The 22,347-nt window shown below is 36.0% G+C and overlaps 1 protein-coding gene across 6 annotated transcripts in view; it reads left to right on the top strand.

Moving 5' to 3' along the window:
• Positions 1–22,347, top strand: part of SMARCA1 (SWI/SNF related, matrix associated, actin dependent regulator of chromatin, subfamily a, member 1) — a 71,732-nt gene that overhangs the window by 6,781 nt on the left and 42,604 nt on the right. For all 6 annotated transcript variants that reach the window (XM_032882349.1, XM_032882354.1, XM_032882348.1 and 3 more), the window contains exons 3-12: positions 1,065–1,231; positions 1,555–1,655; positions 1,962–2,062; positions 4,663–4,842; positions 9,567–9,722; positions 11,072–11,203; positions 12,227–12,295; positions 16,305–16,414; positions 18,617–18,843; positions 19,744–19,865. In XM_032882349.1, the coding sequence (XP_032738240.1) occupies positions 1,065–1,231; positions 1,555–1,655; positions 1,962–2,062; positions 4,663–4,842; positions 9,567–9,722; positions 11,072–11,203; positions 12,227–12,295; positions 16,305–16,414; positions 18,617–18,843; positions 19,744–19,865 (1,365 nt within the window). The remainder of the gene's footprint in view (positions 1–1,064; positions 1,232–1,554; positions 1,656–1,961; positions 2,063–4,662; positions 4,843–9,566; positions 9,723–11,071; positions 11,204–12,226; positions 12,296–16,304; positions 16,415–18,616; positions 18,844–19,743; positions 19,866–22,347) is intronic.

Genomic DNA, 22,347 nt, shown 5'->3' with positions numbered 1-22,347 from the left:
TTATGCAGCCTTCATTAGCAATCAAATATTCTCTTTCCTGTGGTCAGAAAGTCATTGGGAATTAAAAAATCATTTTCATTTTTTTCTTTATCTAGAATGATGTATATATCTTTTGGTTTTCTAAGATTTTTTATTGAAGTTTTATTTCATTAATGTGGTACAAGTTATACGTCCTTTTATAATTTATTGAGAAATTATAAAACATACCAATTTTTAACAGTTAATATATATTAACTATTTTTACTTACATGTGTGTATATATTTTTCCTCCAAATTCTGCTTTTTATATTATTAGCATAAAGTACAATTTTCCAGGGGCACCTGGGTGGCTCAATCAGTTAAATGTCTGACTTTTGCTCAGGTCGTTATCTCAGGGTCCTGGGATCAAGCTTCACATTGGGCTCCATGTGGGGAGTCTGCTTGTCCTTCTGCCCCTCTCCCCACTCTTGCACTGTCTTTCTCTCTCTCAAATAAATAAAATCTTTAAGAAAGTGCAATTTTCCAGATCACTGTAATTGAAGGGAGAAATATTTATTACATTATTTTACCATGCATTCACAGTATTTTGAGATAAGATGATGCTGTATTCTAAGATATTAATTATTCCTAGATGTATAGCTAATAATTTATATTTCTGTATTTAGAATATAGTTTATATTATGATGCTTTATTTTGTTCACTAGGAAAAGAAAATCATTATGTTTTGGAAAGAAGATTTGCTTTTTGGCCCTGATTCTTTAAGCAGGGTACTTTTAATTGGGACATTTACTGCTCTTAGATCACTTGGCTTCTCTCCAAACTATCTGAAAATGTCATTTTCAAATTCTGCTTACTAGCTATGGGAACTTGGGCAAGTTAGTTACCCTCTCCATACTCTACTTTTATCATCTGGAAAATGGAGATAATATTAGTACCCACCTCATAAGTTTACTAAGAAAATTAAATGAGCTGTATGTTTAAAGTGCTTAGAACATAATACAAAGTAGCAGGGCAATATAAGTGTTTGTTAAATAACTTTGAATAAGAAAGAGAATCATTACTTGTTCTTTTGTTTTGTACATTAGAAAGCAGACCGAGCAAAGAGATTTGAATTTTTACTAAAGCAGACAGAACTTTTTGCACATTTCATTCAACCTTCAGCACAGAAATCTCCAACATCTCCTCTGAACATGAAATTGGGACGTCCTCGAATAAAGAAAGATGACAAGCAGAGCTTAATTTCTGCTGGAGAGTATGTTGGCATCTCTTTCTACTTTATTCCCTCTCTTTCTCCTGTTCCCACCTGTCACTCCTCTTATATTCTCATTCCCTCTTTTCTTATTCAGTATAAGTCTGTATTTAAAAAATAAGGTTATTGTCAGTATAAATAAGTTTTGGAAACAACAAGTTTTCATCACTAGAAATCAATAAAAATGTATGCTGGTTCTATCAACTTCTAAGCAAGACCTTAGAACTCACTTTTGTTTTCATGACAGACATTAACAGTGTATAGTAGTGACTTAATTGACAGCTTAATATTTGCGATGAATATAAAGGTATTTCTTTTCATTTCAGCTACCGCCACAGGCGCACAGAACAAGAAGAAGATGAAGAGCTACTCTCAGAGAGTCGGAAAACATCTAATGTGTGTGTTAGATTTGAGGTGTCACCTTCATGTAAGTATCTCATTATGTTGGTATTTTTTTTCTAGTTTGGTCTTAGAAAAATTATACTTGATTGTATTTTAAAAAATATTTTGTTTATATATTTGAGAGAAAGAGCACACATGAGAGAGCACGAGGAAGGAGGCAGAGGAAGAAGCAGACTCCTCACTGAGCAGGGAGCCACAAAGGGGGCTCAATCCCAGGACCCCAGGATCATGACCTGAGCTGAAGGCAGAGGCTTAACCAGCTGAACATCCCAGGCACCCCTGTACTTGACTGTATTAATGAAAGGATGAGACATCTTGATTTCTTTTTCAGATGTGAAAGGAGGACCACTGAGAGATTATCAGATTCGAGGGCTGAACTGGTTGATCTCTTTGTATGAAAATGGAGTCAATGGTATCTTGGCAGATGAAATGGTAAGGAGTCGATAGCTAAAAGCAAAATAACGGTTTTCAATTTTTAAGTAAATTTGAAATACCTGAGCTGTATTGCCTGCCCCCCCTCCACCCTGAAGGCTAACTGCTTTATTTAGTTACAATGTAGAAGGCATTTGTAAAGTCAAGAATTGTTTCTTTAAGTAACCTCAAGAACATATACTTTCACAGGCTACAAAATTCTTAGTGCATTTTCCCCATATGGTTTAAAAGACCTCCTTGTACTTTTGTTTTTGTTCGTGCTTTGGCTTCCAGGAAACTCAGAGCCAAAATGAATGCCAAAATGGAGACCCTGTGTGACATAATGGCCAGCCCATTGTGCCTTTGTGTCTTTTCCTATTCTATACCTTCTAATCTTGCCTTGGCCCTTCTTTATTTCTATTTTATTATTAACGTTCCATGTTTTCATTGTAGGCCACCTGAAACCTATTTTCTTTGTAGGTGACCTGAAAGCCTTTTGGTAATGAGGTGGGGTATATAAACCAAACACTAAATGATGAAAGTGTGAATGAATGAATATAAGCACCTCAATATGTGAGCAGTCAGAAAGTGAATAGATAGATAAAAAGAAGTAAAGTGCAATGCTGAGTCCTGATATAGCAGAGTTACCAGGTAGGACCTGGGAAATAAGGAATGATGGGTATATAAACAAAATGACCAAAGAGAAAAAGTAAGGCATTTAAGATGCTAATTCAGCAGATCAGGGGAGTACATGAAGGCCTAGATTGGTATTTTTAAAATTTTTTTTTAAGATTTTATTTATTTATTTGACAGAGAGAGATCACAAGTAGATGGAGAGGCAGGCAGAGAGAGAGAGAGAGGGAAACAGGCTCCCTGCTGAGCAGAGAGCCCGATGTGGGACTCGATCCCAGGACCCTGAGATCATGACCTGAGCCGAAGGCAGCGGCTTAACCCACTGAGCCACCCAGGCGCCCCCTAGATTGGTATTTTAAGGCCAAATGAATAAGATAGGATTAAGGGGGAGGAGTTCTAGATCTTTATGACCCAGTGATACTCATATTTACGTGACTCTGGAGCCATATTTGCAATTACTCTTATCCAGAAGAGCCATATGACAATTTATGGTCTATAACATGTAGTGTAGTAGTTGATCCCATAGATGCTGAGGAACTGTTAGATGTGTGGCAGGAGGTCCTTTAAATCAAGGGTCTGTAGGTCCTTATATTTAGTATTCTGGGTTGGAGACTACAGTTAGCTCAGAGGAGGAGGAGCTTGGTTAATTGGATAACGGAAAGACCGTGATTACTTGCCCCAAGCTCCTCTTGGCTGCAGGCTGTCTAAAGGATCTAAAGATCCTTCATACTGAGATTATGCTGACACCAGATACTTTTTAATTACTGAAAAAGGGAAAGAGACTTTAATAAGGGGTATAGAAAATTTGGAAAAAAATCAAGAAAAAAATTGAAAGTAAATCATAATTATGCTACATAGAAATAATCACAGTTGACATTTTGGCATATTTCATTTAGTATTTTAAGTCCAAATGTATTTATTTTATATAGTTGAGATCATATTTTACATATAATATGATCTAATTTCTTCACATTCACACATATTTTCTACATAATTCAAATATTTGTAAAAATAATTGTTAATTCTATAATAATTAATCTTGGGAAGTTACCATAGTTCTTTTCATCTTCTCCCTTATTGCAGGTCATTTGGATGGATGTGTAGTATATATATTGTATATTTAATATATATGGGTTAATATATATGTACATATGGTATGTAATAATACTGTTTTGAATGCCCTTGTAATTTAGTTTTCCTGCACCTTTCAAATTATTTCCAGAGGATTCCGAAAAATGGAATTACATGATAAAAGAATTTTAAATATTTTAAGGTTCTGATGCATCTCATTAAGTGAAACATTAGATGGGATAAACCCTATAAAATAGTTTAAGTCTGGGTTTATAAAAGCAAATATATACCTTGCATAGAGATAAAGCCAGAAACTCTTTTAAAAGGCCACACATCATAGAACTTCATTCCCTTTCTTATCAGTTAGGTGGTGGGTTTGTGGCGTTCAGTATGCTATTTTTTAAAAAGTTCACCAGACCGGGTGATCTCTAAGGCCCTTTCTGGCTGCAGAGGTCTTTTATGTTCTGTTCTTCTATGGTTCCATAGGTCTTCAAGGGTGTGAAGTACAAGTACAGAGAGCCACAAGTCCCTTGAAATGCAGTCTGAATATTTCATGCCTGGGATACAATAATGTTGGGAACAATGGGAAAGAAAAACTAGTATCTAAGCAGGCTGGTAAAGGAAATGAGTGTGAAACATATACACAAAATTCCTAATTTTGCCTCTAGAAAAAATTATAAAGTAGACTGTTTGCTCCTTTAAGAGGAGTAACAAAGAGCTTTCTAACTGCAAGTCCCCTGGTTTCCTTTTGTACACACAGTAAGAACAAATTGGAATTGTTATTCACTTAAAAAAACAAAAGTCTTTAAATTTTTCCCTATGTGACATAGTTGACAAATGTCTTTTGTAATGTTATTACTAATAAAATGTTTTCATTAAATAAACACGGATTTTTTTTCTTTGAAATGATAATGCAGGGTCTTGGTAAGACTTTACAAACGATTGCTTTGCTTGGTTACCTGAAACATTACCGAAACATTCCTGGACCTCACATGGTTTTAGTTCCAAAGTCTACTTTATACAACTGGATGAATGAATTTAAACGATGGGTCCCATCCCTCCGTGTTATTTGTTTCGTCGGAGACAAGGATGTGAGAGTAAGTGAGAAATAGGCTTAAAGAGGCCATCAAGAATAACATCATTTCTGGGGTTAAGTTGTATGCTATTAACCATAAAAGACATTGAAGTTGACTGCTACTAGTAAATAACTCTATGTTAGGCTCTGTTTTAAGTGCCTTTTATATATTAATTAATTCTCACAACACTCTTGTGAAATAGATGTGTTGCTTATTAATAACAGACAATCCATTACTTTTTTAAAAAAATATTTTATTTATTTATTTGACAGAGAGAGACACAGGGAGAGAGGGAATACAAGCAAGGGGAGTGTCAGAGGGAGAAGCAGGCTTCCCTGAGAGCCCGATGCGGGACTTGATCTGGGGACTCTAGGATCATGACCTGAGCTGAAGGCAGTTGTTGAACCAACTGAGCCACCCAGGCATCCTAGGTACTTGGTCTTTGTAGCTGAGTTTCTCCAGAACTAGGACCAGTAACTGAAAGCCAGAATGAAACAGAGTTAACTTGAGTCTAAGAAAACGACTTTGATATTAGAATAGACTAGAGGGAGAAGCAGGCGACCCTGGGATCACCACCTGAGCTGAAGACACACGCTTAACAGCTGAGCCACCCATGTGCCCCCAGACAATCCATTACTATGCTTATCTGCATTTAATTTCAACTAGGTCATTAACCTCAGCAATTTTGAGTTGCATTTTGAATAACTTTTTATAAAAAAATTCTTTATCTACAGTGTGTCTTTTCAGTGACTCTGTCATTTGTGCTGTTTTGACACCAAAACTGTAAATTTGCATGACTTAATTTATGTTTAAATTTTTCACTTTTGACTTTGACTTGGTATATACGTATACCTGTAGTGTGCTTGGAATCTTTTCTATTTGTACAGAGAGCCTTGTGTTTTGTGTTTATGCATAGACACAACTTTCAGTTTTGGTCTTTGAATAGAAAAATACATATCTGCATACATTCTTAGATATTAGAAATTCTGGGCTCTTGCTTAAATTATCCATTTGTCAATCTAGTAGGCTACAATTATTTAGGACTGTAGAATTAATCTAAAAGAAATAAATTATGCAAAAATATCAAAATGAATAATCAGCTTAGAAAGCATATTATTAAACTTTGCCTTTATTTTGCCTCCAGAGGACATAGTTTAGAGTAAAGATTTATTCTCTTTTACATATTTAGATAGGTTATCAAAAGATATCCTCAAAAGAATGGTAACATAGGGGTGCCTGGGTGGCGCAGTGGGTTAAAGCCTCTGCCTTTGGCTCAGGTCATGATCCCAGGGTCCTGGGATTGAGCCCCGCATCAGGGCTCTCTGCTCAGCGGGGAGCCTGCTTCCTCCTCTCTCTCTGCCTGCCTTTCTGCATACTCGTGATCTCTGTCTGTCAAATAAATAAAAAATAAAATCTTTAAAAAAAAAGAATGGTAACATAATGAATTATGTAATTTTATTCTTATCATTTTGTTTGAAGAAAAATTACTTAAATTTATTTAAACTTAACTTATAAATAATTTAAATATTGAAATAATGAGCTCATAAATTTAGAATTATAGGCTTGATTCTTCCTTATGCCTAATATTTCTCAGTGGCGAATTATTCACTCAGAGCTCGCTCTTATCACTGCTGTTCTTTTCTTTTTTCCTTTTTCTTTTTAAGATTTTATTTATTTATTTGAGAGAGAGAGACAGTGAGAGAGAGCATGAGAGGGGAGGTCAGAGGGAGAAGCAGACTCCCCTTGGAGCTGGGAACCCGATGTGGGACTCGATCCCAGGGCTTCGGGATCATAGACCTGAGCCGAAGGCAGTTGCTTAACTAACTGAGCCACTCAGGTGCCCTCTTTTCTTAAAAAAAAAAAAAGATTTTATTTCTTTATTAGAGAAAGAGAACACGAGTGGCAGGGGGAGGGACAGAGGGAGAGGGAGTAAGAGAAGCAGACTTCCTGCTGAGTAGAGAGCCAGAAACAGGGCTTTATCCCAGGACCTGGAGATCTCAACCTGAGCCAAAGGCAGACACTCAGGTGCCCCTCACTGCTGTTCTTTGATGTAATACCACTCCTTATAAAACTTTACATTTCTAAAGTACTGATTTTTGGCTGAAATTATTTCTTGAAGATCATAAACAAAAGAGAAATGTGTTATGCTTGTGTTTTCATGTGTCTCAGTAAAATTGTCAGTTGTTTTCAACTATATTATATGGAATCCAAGGATTTCATGAAATACCTCTGTGAGTTTTGAAGAAAGAGTGGATGTATTTAATTTGTGGCTGTCCTATCTCTACCCCAGGGAGGTTGGAATTTTACTGGCAGCTTCAAAATTTTTTAACCTTGAAAACCAATCTTCAAAGTCAGTTTTTCATATTGCCACTTGTTAATATTGGGAATTCATGTTGGTGGTGACAACAATTTTTTATTTTTTTTTAAAGATTTTATTTATTTGAGAGAGAGAGACAGTGAGAGAGAGCATGAGCAAGGAGAAGGTCAGAGGGAGAAACAGACTCCCCGTGGAGCTGGGAGCCCAATGTGGGACCCAATCCCAGGTCTCCGGGATCATGACCTGAGCCGAAGGCAGTCGCTCAACCAACTGAGCCACCCAGGCGCCCCGACAACAATTTTTTAAAACATTGAGATACAATAGAATGGAAAATGGCACAGTGTTTCACACATGGTGGGGATATGTACTGCTCCTTTTTTTAAGGATTGCAACCTAAACTATAATTTTACTGTGGGCCATGGGCAAAAGAGTTTGTAAACTGGTAATTATTAATAACATAAATAATGTACTATATTCAACATTTAGAGATTGATGTCTGTATGTATAGAGAAAATCCAGATTATTACTTATAGACAGATTTTGAATCTTGGTGCCATATGGGATAGATATATTGGGTCTTTATAGTTCTTGGTCTTTTGTAAACATTTTATGAGGTCAATATTTTATTAAAATTTGATGTAGATTATAACAGGTATTTGATTGAGTTGGGTAATTCTTAGTAATACTGTTGATCCAGTTTGATGCTAATGTAGTCCTGAAGTATATAGAGGTATGAATCCCAAGTAAGGTTTTTACATATTTTTTAAGTAGGCTCCACAACCAGCATGGGACTTGATCTCATAACCTTGAGATCAGGAGTTGCATGCTCTACCAACTGAGCCAGCTAGGCACCCCCTAACTTGAGTTTTTGCCCCTTCTTTTCTACTCCAGAGGCATCAAAGATCTTGGACATGGAAACAGGAGATCTGGTTTTAGTTCTAGAGTTGCCATTGACTGTGTGATGTTGAGTGACTCTCGAAGGGCCTTAATTTTGTCACAAGTGAGAGCTTTTGGATTATATGATACTAAATATTCTGTCACACAAATTCAAAGTAGGGGTAATTTAAATTAAAAATATGCATATGTTTCATGAAACTATAGGAGGAACCATTAAACTGAGTATTTCGCAAAATCAAAGAAAGATAAAGTGTTGGCAAGACTAAAAGCGGTCTGGCACCCTGGTTCTCTTTATGTTGCTTCCAATTCCCTAATGTCTTAATTAGCTCTTTAAATATGACCACTTCCCAGAGTGCAACTGAGACCTCTAGAAAGACCTTTTTTGTTCTTTACTTTAGTCCAGGTGATCCTTTTATATATATGGGCATTCAGTAAATATTTGTTGAATGAGTCCACAGTGTGTTTGGTGTGTAACTGACTTTATGAAATAATGAGTTTGTAGTGAACAGTTATTTTGTTTATGCACTGTAATTTCAGATTTACAGTACTAATCAGAACTTTCTCAATATAGATTTGGCTGCTCCCTGTTAACTTCTGTGGTTTTATTTTGACCTGTAACTTCTGGAATTCAGTTTGTACAAGTTGAAAATGCTCAGTCAGCTTGGCTACTATGTTGGCCACTGCCTGTGAAGATTTAAAAATAGTTCTAAATAGTCTCACTGTTTTAAATAGTCTCCTGTACTAGATAGAGCAAGTCCCCTTTATAAAATCATATCTGTAGCCTCAAAACAACATCAGGAAGTTCACAAAAGCATTGATGGGCTTTCATAACCTTAACAAAATATGTGACTCATTCCTGCTAGAAAGGGAAGGAACATATTAAGAGATTTCAAAAGGTTGAAATCACTCATGTATATTAAGTTCCTTTCATTTGTTAAATCTGTGTTGGTAATCGTTGGTAATGCTTGGCTCTTGGTAAGAACATGGTTTTCAGAAGGCAGTTTACTTTGCCCATTTCTTTTTGGACTGTCTGTCCTATGAAGAGAGCCTAGTAATGTAGTCCTCTTCTGGTGCTAAGATTTTCTCTGGTTCATTGGATATGCTGTAGTCATTTTAGGGAAGCATTTGCTTCTTTTGTTAATGAATATATTAACATGTCATCTAGATAATTGCCCACAGATGTGTCTTTGGGCCTTGGTTTTTCTATCTTTTTTTTTTTTAAAGATTTTATTTATTTATTTGACAGACAGAGATCACAAATAAGCAGAGAGGCAGGCAGAGAGAGAGAGAGGAGGAAGCAGGCTCCCTGCTGAGCAGAGAGCCCGATGCGGGGCTCTGGGATCATGACCTGAGCTGAGGGCAGAGGCTTTAACCCACTGAGCCACCTAGGCGCCCCGGTTTTTCTATCTTTAAAATGGATGAGACTAAATGATTCCCAAGTCTCTTAGAATTATTAATATTCTCTTGATGTTTTAATTCTGTGACCATCTTATCAGTGTGTTTTAATATGAGGAACTTTGTTTTGCATTAGGCTGCTTTTATTCGTGATGAAATGATGCCAGGAGAATGGGATGTTTGTGTTACTTCTTATGAGATGGTAATTAAAGAAAAATCTGTATTTAAAAAGTTTCATTGGCGATACCTAGTCATTGATGAGGCTCATAGAATAAAGAATGAAAAATCTAAGGTAAGCCAGTTTTCAATATCATTGTTAAAGTTTTCTTTTAACTACCATGTCTGTTTGTTTACTTTTGTGTATTCAGAATTAAAAAGGGTTGGAAGATTGTGATTTTATTCACAGAATGTGAATGAAAATTAGTTTAAAAAATGTTTTAAAGTTTAAATTATTGAATATGAGGCAAATGAAAATTGAGCACAGTTTTTAATATAAAGAAAATTAAGTGTTCATTTGATATATCTGTTGCAGCCTAACTCTGTTGTGCTACAGTATTTTAATATTTTGGTAATATTTGGTGTACAAAAGTTATTTGCATTGATTTGGCTTTTTTTTTTAAGATTTTATTTATTTATTTGACAGACATAGATCACAAGTAGGCAGAGAGGCAGGCAGAGAGGGAGAGAGGAGGAAGCAGGCTCCCCGCCGAGCAGAGAGCCCGATGCGGGGCTCGATCCCAGGACCCTGAGATCATGACCTGAGCCGAAGGCAGAGGCTCTAACCCACTGAGCCACCCAGGTGCCCCTGATTTGGCTTTTATTGAGGAGCCTACCAGCTTATGTGTATTCATAAGGATTAGAAAAAAATCATTCCTGGAGTTATCTGATTTCTGTGAATTAGAGTATGGTGTTAATTTTGAAAAATATCAATATTTCTTGCCATTCAACTCCATCAACAGTAGGAAAAGCATCAGTTATTACGATGAACCTCTCTTTGGATCACTGGGATACTTTGGGAGAAACAGGGACAGAACTGGAGGAAAACCACCAGGTGGATGATACTAATTTCAAATAGAAACTAATACCCAATAAAAAAAGATGCATGTTAGAGAATAATTGTTTGAGTGTTATAAAAATGTGCATTTTTATTGATAAGGTTGTTGTTCTTTTATGCTTTTGTGCTTTGATTTTCATAGTCTTATATTTAGAAAGTTAATCTAAGGTAGGAAAAATGGGTGCAGCTCTGGTGTTTAGAAACTGTTACCAGGCCAAGTTAGAACTTGGCTAGGTATGTAGATGAACATGATTGGCAGGCAGAAGGAGATATTATTGTGTAAAGTGACTAGCCTGGATTCCATGGAGTTTTGACTGTTTCTGTGGACCCAAAATGGAGAAATACATTTTTTGAAGTGAGGGAGGGGTCTTAGGTATGACTATGATTTGCATTCTTGTAGGTGTAGAAATGCCTAGAATATTTTGTTTAGTTGTGATTCATTATGGCAGTGTCACCTGAGCTAGGATATTTTTCTATAGAAAAATAATTTTCAAGTTTTGTTTTATTCAAAACATGGTTGGATAAAGAACTGAATTTTGAGAATTCTAATAAATAAAGTAATGTTAACATAGCTATTATTTTTCTAGCTTTCAGAGATTGTTCGTGAGTTCAAGTCAACCAACCGCTTGCTCCTAACTGGAACGCCTTTGCAGAATAACCTGCATGAACTCTGGGCTTTACTCAACTTTTTATTGCCTGATGTCTTTAATTCTGCAGATGTAAGTTTAAGTCAAATGTTTTAAATATAATTTTCTTATGTTCATAGACATCTGTTTTCAAAGCATAGAATGTAGATTGAAATTTATAATTCTTTTTTATTTTTAATTCTTTATCTGTGTGTTTCAGTTTTCTCAGAAAAAAGAACTCTTAAACACAAATATTTTAAATGGGGTTATTTAGAGGAATAATATTTCTTTTCTTTGAGATTATTCTGCCTGTTAAACTTTGCCTATATTGCACTACTGTCACAACTTCTGAAATGAGATAGGCTGAGTTCATAATTGTAAATTCAAAATTTTCTTTTAATTAAATTGGAAAGGCTTTCTACATACTAGTTTGGCAGGTGGAGTCTTTAAAATGGTCTTTGATTATTGTAGTCATTAATATTAGGTGAGTACTAAAGAGCTCATAATTAATGTGTGATTCAAAAAACATTTTGTAAATGTGTGATTTACATTGTTTTTATCATTAAAATAAGGTTAAGTTAGTGCAGCAAACTGAATTGAATGATGTAAGGACTTTGGAGCCTTATTTTCCTCATTACTGGTATTAATTGGTAATAAAAAGTACCAAGTTCAGCTATCCATTGCTTTATATACCTCATCTTGCTTTAATTTATTTTTATTGTTTAAAATTTTTGTTGTCATTATGTGCCTTCAATTTTATATTCTTACTCCTACTCCAAACTCTTTTTTAAAAATTATTATGGCATGTTAGTCACTATATAGTAACTTTTAACTAGATGTAATGGTACTATGGTATGCGGAAGCCTAATAAAAGTCTTTTAAGGAAACAGTGCTGGTGGAGTTCAAATTTTAACTCCCTCAGTATTTTAGCTATTTTTGAGAAATAAATAATATTGACCATCACAGTAAACATATTTTTGTAAGTGTTTTTAAAATGAAATACTGTTGTATCATTGTACAGGAATTTATACAGTATTGAGTTTATTAAAAAAAAACAAAAACAAAAAACCAACCAACCACCTGTGTGCTTACTTCAGCATTTTCACTCTTCCACAGGACTTTGACTCTTGGTTTGACACTAAAAATTGTCTTGGTGATCAAAAACTTGTGGAAAGACTTCACACAGTAAGTAATAGATAAGAAAATTTAGTAATTAAATATATATTCCAAGCTAGAAAACAAACTGCCATAGAATCTGAACTTGTAGGTTTACCTCCTGGCTCAGTCTCACTGTGTCTCCCTCACAGTCATTCTGACAGCCTCTTTGGGAAATGAATTCTGCTCTCTTTTTAGCCTGTCTAGGAAATAGCCTTTTTGCTTTAGCTCTCTTGCATGGATAATGTGGTCCTCTCCAGTAGAGGCTGTTCATATTCGCATACCCCACAGGTCCTTAAGATGGCATCTGTATTTTCCTAGTTCCCCAGTGCCGCTTGTAGGCCACTAGTTCTCCACCATCATGCATAGAACTCGTCCTTTAAGGTGAAGTTATCTTGCAGGTCCCCCTTCCACCCTCTTCTCTGTCATCCACTCTTCTCCACGTGACCCCTCACATTCATTAAATACCAGTTTTCAATTCTTTGATAACAACTTCTTGCCTCCTTTTTTTAGCTCTTTCACTCATGTTACTCCCTTTTGTACTTATTCTGTTACCTTACAGAGACCTCCAGTCCTTGGATACCTGGTTTTTCTCATCCATCACCTTATTTCAGACTTTACTCTTTAAGTAATCTCTATACTAAACATAGGGCTTGAACTCACAACTCCAAGATCAAGAGTTGCGGGCTCTATCAACTGAGTGAGTCAGGTGCTTCTGTTGTTATTTTCTTCTCTATCAGACAATGAGTCCATTTTCTATCACCGGAACCACGCTTTTGCCAATACTCCCAAACTTTCTTTCTTTCTTGTCCATCTGCCATTTCTTCCTGGAAGCCTAAAACCAGAATACTGTAACGTCTCTGTCATCTGGGTTAGGATTCTGCTTCTACCACTTCCTAGCAGAGTGACTTGTTCTGTACTGAGGCTTTTCAACACCGATAAAGAAGGGTATACAATTTTACGTGTTGGAACAACTCCAGTTTCATGTTCTATAACATAAGCTGGTGTTTGATGATGTCAGCAGTCCTTGAACATGGCCTTCTGCAGCAATCTTTCCCAGTTCCAGTAACAGCTGCTTCAGACCTTTCCCAATCACCCCAAGACTTCTATCCCAGATACTCTCTGTCCCCCCTCCTTTTTCAGTAAGTTACATCATTATTTTCTCAAAGAAAAAGGAAAAGTTATTAGGTAGGAACTCCTTCAAGGATATCCAGCTTCCAAGGATATATGCCTCTGTGTTACCTTCTTTCTGAAGGGAAGAGGTATTTTCTTTGGTCAGTAGCTAAGTCTTCCGACATGAACCCTGGATCTCATTTCTCCCTGTTTCCTTATGGGACCTTTCCCCATAATTTATCCATTTTACTGACTGATTTTTCTAGCTCTCACTCTATATTCACTCTTTGTACTAACATGTAAACATGCTCAAGTATGTGCTGTATTATAATCCAAACCCATACCCATACACACCCACCCTCATGCATGTACAAAATGGTACTCTCTTCACACTGTGTGTCTCTAGCTGTGATTCTGGTGTCTTCCCTTGATAGCTAAGCTTCTTGAAGAAGCGGTTTATTTTCTCCCATCTCCACTACCTAATCTCCTATTTACTCTTGTGTCATTGACCACTGGCTTCTATCCATCCTACACAACTGAAACTTATCTTGGAAGGTCTTTAATCATTTTCCAGTTGCTGAATTCAGGGTACACTTTTTGCTCAGTATTTTGGCTTCTCTGTACTGGTTAGCACTTCTAACCACTCCCGCATGAAACCCTTTCTTACCTGGTTTCGGGTAGGAATTGGATTCTCTTCTTGGATTTTTCTCTTACCTTTTTGGCCACTCATATTATTCCTCTTTATGGGCTTTTTTTTCTCAGTCTGCCCCTGAAAGGTTAGTGTTTTGTAGGGCTTTGTCTTTGACTTTCTTTTTCATATGTGCTCTCCCTGGGGATCCACTCCTATGGTTACAGCTACCACCTATCTACTTATAACTCCCAAATTTATCTTTCCATTATTTCTTGCCTAGTTCCTATATATCCTACTGCCTTCTAAGTCTTTCTCTCTAAATATCTCACAGGCAGTTTTAACTCATAAGGAATCTCTCTTGGACAATTTTACGAGGCCCAAACCAGAGATCAGAAGTTGTCTTTCACTCTTTCCTTTTCCTTACCTCCTATAGATCTCTAATAGTAGTGGCTACTGTTTACTAAAGTCTACTGTGGTTAAGCTCTACACAAATACTACCATAAATTTTCACAGCAGCTTTGGAAATAGGTATCATTATCCTCATTTTAAAATGCTTGTAATAGACATATACCGTAATTTTTTTTAATGAATGGATTAGGAAACAGACTCAGAAAAGTTAAGGAACTTGTCCAGGCTCACAACAGCTAACCAGAGACTGAGCTGTTTGTAGAATCAGCTTGATCTGATTTGAATTTGACTTCTACCACTTACTAGCAAAATGACTTCAGTTAAATTAATAAAATTGAAGGGTACCTGGGTGGCTCAGTCATTTGGGTGTTTGGCTCTTGGTTTCAGCTCAGGTCATGATCTCAGGGTTGTGAGACTGAGCCCCACTTTGGGCTCCTCACTGAGTGCAGAGTCTGCTTGAGATTCTCTACCTCTTCCTCTGCCCCTTCCCTTGCTTGTGCTCTCTCTTTCTCCCTCTAAAAGAAAGAAATAAATAAAATCTTTAAAAAAAGAAATAAAATTAAAATAACCACATTTCTCTTAAAGATTTATTGTAAGGATTTAGTATTCTGGATTGTAAAGTTCATAGTGCACCGTTTGCCACACTGCACATACTCTACAGGTGATGGTAGCTCTATTATTTTCCTGTGATAGAATTTGTCTCGCAGGTATATACTGATTATTTCATCTTTTTTCTCTAGTCATCCATATTTTCCTTAATATTGAACTATTATCTCTTAATTCATATGTTTAACTATTTTGAAATGGCCTGCATTTTTATCTCACTTGTAGAGACTCTGTGATCCATACTCTGACTTAGATTTCCTCTAAGATTCAAAAATCTTATTGTTTCACTTAGTGTAATAACTTCTGGGTCCATTCATGTCGTTACAAATGGCAAGATTTCATCCTTTTTATGGCTGAGTAACATTCCATTGTGTGTGTGTGTGTATGTAATGTGTGTATATATAATATATATTCATACACACATATATACACATGTATACATATATATACATGTGTGTATGCATGAATATATGTATACACACGTATATATATATAGACCATATCTTCTTTATCTATTCATCTGTCAATGGATACTTAGGTGTTTGCTTCTGTATCTTGGTTATTATAAATAATGCTACAATAAACATAGGGGTGAATATATGTTTTCAAATTAGTGGTTTCATTTTCTATGGGTAAATACCCAGGAGTGGAATTATTGGATCACATGGTATTTCTATTTTTATTTTTTTGAGGAACCTCCACACTGTTTTCCACAGTAGCTGCACCAATTTATATTTCCACCAACAGTGTATGAGGGTTTCTTTTCTCCACATCCTTGCCAGCTCTTGATATTTCTTGTCTTTTTTTTGATACTAGCCATTCTGATAGATGTAAGGTGATATCTCATTGCAATTTTGATTTGCCTTTTCCTGATGATGAGTGATGTTGAGCATCTTTTCTTCACATGTCTGTTGGTCATCTGGATGTCTTTTTTGGAAAAATTTCTGTTACCATCAAAATTATTTCTATACAGAATAAAGAAGCAAATGTTGTGTGACAGTAACCTTTTTTTTTAAAGATGCTTTCGTGCTTATTCAATAGTCAATTATCTTGTTGTCTTACATTTTAATGTATTTTGTGCCATCAAATTATGAATATCTAATTTAGGGCCCCTGTTCTGATTTTTTAATGGGCCATTTGTTCTTTTTTATTGAGAAAATTGGCAACTGGTATTGATAGTGTTTTTCAGGTTATGCATGCGGAAGTAAATTTTGCTCTAGGGTGCTGTGGTTTAAATATTAAATATCTTACAAACTTTTGTAAAAACTATCACTTTTTTAGGTTTTAAAACCATTTTTGTTACGTCGTATAAAAACTGATGTAGAGAAGAGCCTGCCTCCTAAAAAGGAAATAAAGATTTACTTGGGACTGAGTAAAATGCAACGAGAATGGTAAGATATTTTATTTCCACTGGAATTCATTTATGTGTAAGGATTTATTAAAATCTAGCTTTGTAGCTTTCTCCAAAGCTAAATTTAAGAAAAATTTTAGTTGTGCCTTTAGATCAAAATTTACATTTTCTATTTAAATAACAAGTTAAGTAGTTCAAATATTTTGATAAAAAATTGGTATTCACCAAAAATATTCATTTTATTTAGCCTTTGGGAAGGAGCATGGGCTTTGAGCCTATAGAACTGTAATTTGTTTTTTATTTTTATTTTTATTTTTTTTAAGATTTTATTTATTTATTTGTCAGAGAGAGAGAGGGAGAGCGAGCGAGCACAGGCAGACAGAATGGCAGGCAGAGGCAGAGGGAGAAGCAGGCTCCCTGATGAGCAAGGAGCCCGATGTGGGACTCGATCCTAGGACGCTGGGATCATGACCTGAGCCGACCGCAGCTGCTTAACCAACTGAGCCACCCAGGCGTCCCTGTAATTTGTTTTTTAAAATATTTTTAATTTAAATTCAATTAATGTTATTGGTTTCAGAGGTAGAGGTCATTGATTAATCAGTCTTACATAATACCCAGTGCTCATTATATCACATGCCCTTGTTAATTATAAGACCTATATTTGAATCACATGCTTTGCTCCTTTGTAGCTATTTAGCTTGGGTAAATTATATAACTTCAGTTTTCCTTCTATAAAATGAGGATAATAGTACTTAGTTTGTGGAGTCAATGTTAGGGTTAAAGAGGCTAATGTCACTTGCACATTTTTTTGGTATTCTTGCTTTTTCCATCAGTGCAAGTAGTAATAACCATAATAATAAACATCAGTAAGATGGATGAGAGTAGTGATTGTGGATATTATAAAAATAGACACTGAATTGGTTTGATAAATACAGGCAAAGCGGGAAAATGACAAGAGAAGATACAAGAAATCATAAATTAGACATGCTTATGTAATAATGCTGCTAAAAGAAGCAAAATGTTGTGGGGCACCTGGGTGACTCAGTTGGTTAGGCATCGGACTCTTGATCTCAGCTCAGGTCTTGATTTCAGACTCATGAGTTCAAGTACTGTGTTGGGTATGGAGTCTACTTAAAAAAAAAAAAGAAAAATGTTGCTGATATAAACAAAATTAGATCACTTATAATATGTGATGACTTCTCTACTATTGAAACCAGTATAGGGTGGTGGTGAAGAGTATATTTCTCTAAATTCAGATATAAGATCAAACTCTGACTTTTTCCCTTTCTGTGGCCCTGAGTAGGTTGTTTTACTTCTCTTAGTACTGCCTGAATTTCCATTCGTAAAGTGGGGGTGATTCTAGTACATACCTGGGAGTTGTGAAGATTTAACAAGATGATTTATATAAAGCCCTTCACATGGTACCTGGCACTTTCACTCAATACAAGTTGGCAGTTATTATAATTAAATATTAATCACTGTTCAGGTGGATACATAGGTCTACTTTTACCTGGGTAAAGGTCAACAAAAGAGAATGAAAAATGTTTATGGATCAGAAAAAAATGCCTTATGAAAATTAGGTATAAGAAATTGTGATTGTTTTTAGTTCAAACAAGTAAAAGTTGGATGCCAACTTTCAGCAAATATTTAGTTATTGAATAATTAATTATCAGATATGGTTATCTGAATAGTTAATCAGTTAATAGCAATTTATAGCAACGAATAAAGCAGGAAGAAAGAGGTTTGTAGGCAACATACAAGTTAAAATGTTCAAGAGTTTCTTAGTTTTGCTGATCAGATTTAGTCTCAAAATTGAATTTGTTGTTTATCCTAAATAGGACTCCATGCTGATCACCAAAGGCATGTTGCTTGATGGCACTGAACTTTTTTTTTAGATTGCTATAACTTTTATTATTACAAACAGTGCTGTGATGAACATTATTCCACTTACATTGCTATCTACAAAGGACAAAGTTGCAGATGTAGACTTTTCACATTTTAAAACTTTTTATCTAACTTGCCAAATTGCCCTTCAGAAAGAGTGTACTAACATATCCATGTCAGTTTATAAGATCTTCCTATTTCACCACATGTTCTCCAAAACTATTTTTTACTTTTTCTTTTCAAATTTTTATTTAAATTCCTATTGGTTAATATATAGTATAATATTGGTTTCAGGAGTAGAATTTAGTGATTCATCAACTACATATAATAAATGATTAATTATAGTTAAAAATTTTAGGTATACAAAAATCCTGATGAAAGATATTGATGTGTTAAACTCTGCTGGCAAGATGGACAAGATGCGACTCTTAAACATTCTGATGCAGCTTCGGAAGTGTTGTAACCATCCTTATTTGTTTGATGGTGCTGAACCTGGTCCACCTTATACCACTGATGAGCACATCGTCAGCAACAGTGGTAAAATGGTAGTTCTTGATAAACTGTTGGCCAAACTCAAAGAACAGGGTGAGTTACAAATCTATACATTAACATGAAATGACTTTTTATATTAGTGCCTTGTATATGAATAACATTTTCCATATCATCATTCTTTCATTCATTCACTCCTTCAGCAAATATTGAGTACTTACTATCTGCTAGGAATCGTCTTTGCCTTGGACAAACTCACAGTGTAGTGAGGAGGAACAGTTGTAGTTCGTTGTGATAAGTGCCATATATTGAGAAACTGAGAGTTGGGGAAATCTTCAAAAAGGCGACATTTGAAGCGAGCCTGGGAGAATGTCTAGGAGTAAATCACGGGAAGAATGAGAGGGAAGCATTTCACAGGACAATGAAACAGAAGTGTGAAAAAAGGGAATGCAGAGTTTACAGTATTTGGGGTAGAGTGGCTGTTGATGAATCTGGAAAGCTGGATGGGGCCAGATTATGAAAGGCCTTTTCAACATGCTTTAAGTGTGGACTGTTTAGAAGGTGGGGAGGAAGGTTTGTTATAGAAGATTTTGCTGTGTCAGCTGACAAAATCAGACTTGTATGTTTGGAGGAGAACCTTTGAAGCAGTACGGGACTTCTACTGAGGATGAGAGTTGAGAAACAGGAGACTAGTTGGGAGACTATTGCAGTAGTCTAGTGAAAGGTTGTGTGTACCGATCACATCCTCAGGACAGAGAAAAGGCAGACTTTAAATCATCTCAGTATGTGTGGAAGGTTTTGAAATCCTTAAACATGCATAACTCAGCAATGTATAATTCTGTATAGCTTTCCTCGAAGGTGTATGTGTATGTGTTTCATGAAGTGTTCATGTACTATATATTTATATTACATGTGATGTTTGCTTATGTGTTTGTAATTTTCAAATTAGTTTTTATACAAGTTGAATAACTTGCTTTTTGGGGGGAAATGTTTTAGGTTCAAGGGTTCTCATTTTTAGCCAGATGACTCGCTTGCTGGACATTTTGGAGGATTATTGTATGTGGCGTGGTTATGAGTATTGTCGACTGGATGGACAAACCCCACATGAAGAAAGAGAGGTGAGGAAAAGAAAATAAAACTTCAAAAATCAGAGTTCAGTTAAGCCATGTTTCTCATCATTATGTAGTTTTGAACTTTGGCCTTTTAATAAAATAGCTAGGTGCGTTGAATTTCTCCCTAACCCCTCTCTGTCCCTCTCAGATCTTCAGTTTGGCTTGCATTATACTGACTCTTTACAAAGCATCCTTTTCAAGGTCTTAAAAGACATCCTTACTTATCTAAATGATACTATACCATTATACCCTTAACTCTTCTAACCACTGCTATCTCTGACCTTCTGGTTACTGTTTCTCATTCTACTCTCTAATCTCTGATTCTGCCATTTTCTTTTCTTGATTTGCTTCCTACAGTAGACCCTAGCCATTTGTGGAGTTTAACAGTTGAGATTTTTCCAGTTTATGAGCAACCCTAAAGACTCATGAAACAATAATTTGTAAAGGAAATAATCTCAGTGTTAGATTTTTGTAAAACCGAAATTGGACAACCTAGGTATAGGTGCTTATCATGCATTTGTATCTTGGAATACCAAAAGGCTGGTGTATAGGACTGTGTTACTTAGCCAGTGAGGAAGTCTACCTAGCACCCAGTGTCTTTCTCAAATTTGGGAGTGCTTACAGATCTTTAGATTATCCCTCACGAATGTCACGGGTCTAATGTTAAATACTTTTTTGGGGGAGGGCTTTGCTAATTTAGCTTCACTTTTCTGTGGTCCTTCAAGGCTCTGTCTTTGGTCTCTCTTTTAAGTCTATCCTCATGCTCTGGGCAAATATTGTGATTTCATGGTATAGTGGAAAATGCATTGAACTTGGTTTCAGAAGACCTAAATTTCAGTACCAGCTCCACCACTTTGTAGCGTATGCAAGCTATTTAATTCTCTGAGCCTTAGTATCTTTATTATCAGCGTAATATTAATACCTAGGCCTCTTTTGTGATAATATTGTGAGGATTATTGGGTATAATAGATATGAATGCAGCTTTTAAACTGTAGTGCAGAATATACTACATGTCATGAAATTGCACACAGGCCTTTTACCTCTCAGCTTTAGGGCCCCATTTCAGGCCGCAGGCTCAGTCCAGGTCCCTGTCCTTCTATAACTTCAGTGAGCACTCTGTCCCTTGTGTGCTTCCTTATTGAAGCTTGGTTGTAGCATAGGATAAGGTCCATAGCATCATACAGGCACTTTTCATATTAAGGGTTTACCTGCTACCCATTTTGGGGAAATTTTTTTTAAGATTTTATTTATTTATTTGACAGAGAAAGACACACACAGTGAGAGAGGGAACACAAGTAGGTGGAGTGGGAGAGGGAGAAGCAGTCTTCCCCCTGCGCATGGAGCCTGTTGCGGGGCTCGATCCCAGGACCCTGGGATCATGACCTGAGCCCAAGGCAGATGCTTAACAACTGAGCCACCCAGGTGCCCTAGGGAAATATTTTTGATAACGTTTACAAATAGGGGGTGATTCAAAGTTTACACTGGTTCCTGCTCTATAGTAGTTAACTTTTTCTAAAATTGTAACTTGAAGCTTGATTGGCTTTTGCTGATTTATTCTTCAGAATGGGTTTCTCCAAATCCTCATTAAGCACAAGCCATACTGTGGTATTCAAAATTACCCTTTTTCCTGGAATGAAGATGTTACTAAGGCAGAAAAGTAGGTGCTTTCTGACCTCAAATAGCCAATTTACATTTCTGACTGATCTCCCTGCTTATGAGCAATGTGGACTTCACCAAATTATACCCAAATTTTTCTGGTTTCTTAAAATTTCAAATAATTTCTCCCTTCAGAGATTTTGAATTACCTATGTTAACTTTAGGTACAGCAAAGTCAGAGCTGTTATTTTATTTTCTTAATTTTGTTCGTTTTTCCTTTTTTTTTTTTTTGAAATGCCCCATTTTTCCATTATACTGTTGTCCACATAGTCATTTTGTCTATTTTCCTAGTAAGAAGGGGAAGCCACATTTGATTCCTTACTCTAATTATTTGCCAGCAATTCCTTTTCAGTAGTTCTCAGATTTGCCCTTTCTTCATTGCTACAGCTAAATTCAGCTAGCTGAGTCTCTCGTCATCCTCTGACTCAGTTCCTATAACCTTTACTTAATTGGCTTCCTCACTTTTATAGGGAAAGGATCTAACATTTGTCAAGCAAGGACTCTAAGCTAGGCAGTGTATAGTTCCAATTGAATTCTCCTAGCAGCTCAGTAAAGTATAATTTACTAGTATCATTTTTTTCTACTTGAAACTGTCTCAGAGAGGTTAAAAGCTTGCTTAGAAACACATATATAATAAATGGTAATGATTAACACCAGGTTTTTGCTATTTCCTCTACACCAAATTGCCTCTCACTACACCATGCTGCTTTCTGTACTGTGCCCTCTACATGCTATATGGACTGTGGCAGTGTCACCTTCTCTGCTGCAACTTTTGACCATGCCATTCCATTCATTAAAAATTTGACTTCCTGTATTTTCTGATCATAAAAGT

The sequence above is a fragment of the Lontra canadensis genome, unplaced genomic scaffold (genome assembly GCF_010015895.1).
Source record: "Lontra canadensis isolate GAN:19392208 unplaced genomic scaffold, GSC_riverotter_1.0 scaffold81, whole genome shotgun sequence".
NCBI classification, from domain to species: domain Eukaryota; kingdom Metazoa; phylum Chordata; class Mammalia; order Carnivora; family Mustelidae; genus Lontra; species Lontra canadensis.
Note: the sequence above shows the minus strand (reverse complement) of the source record. Positions and strands in the feature narration are given on the sequence as shown.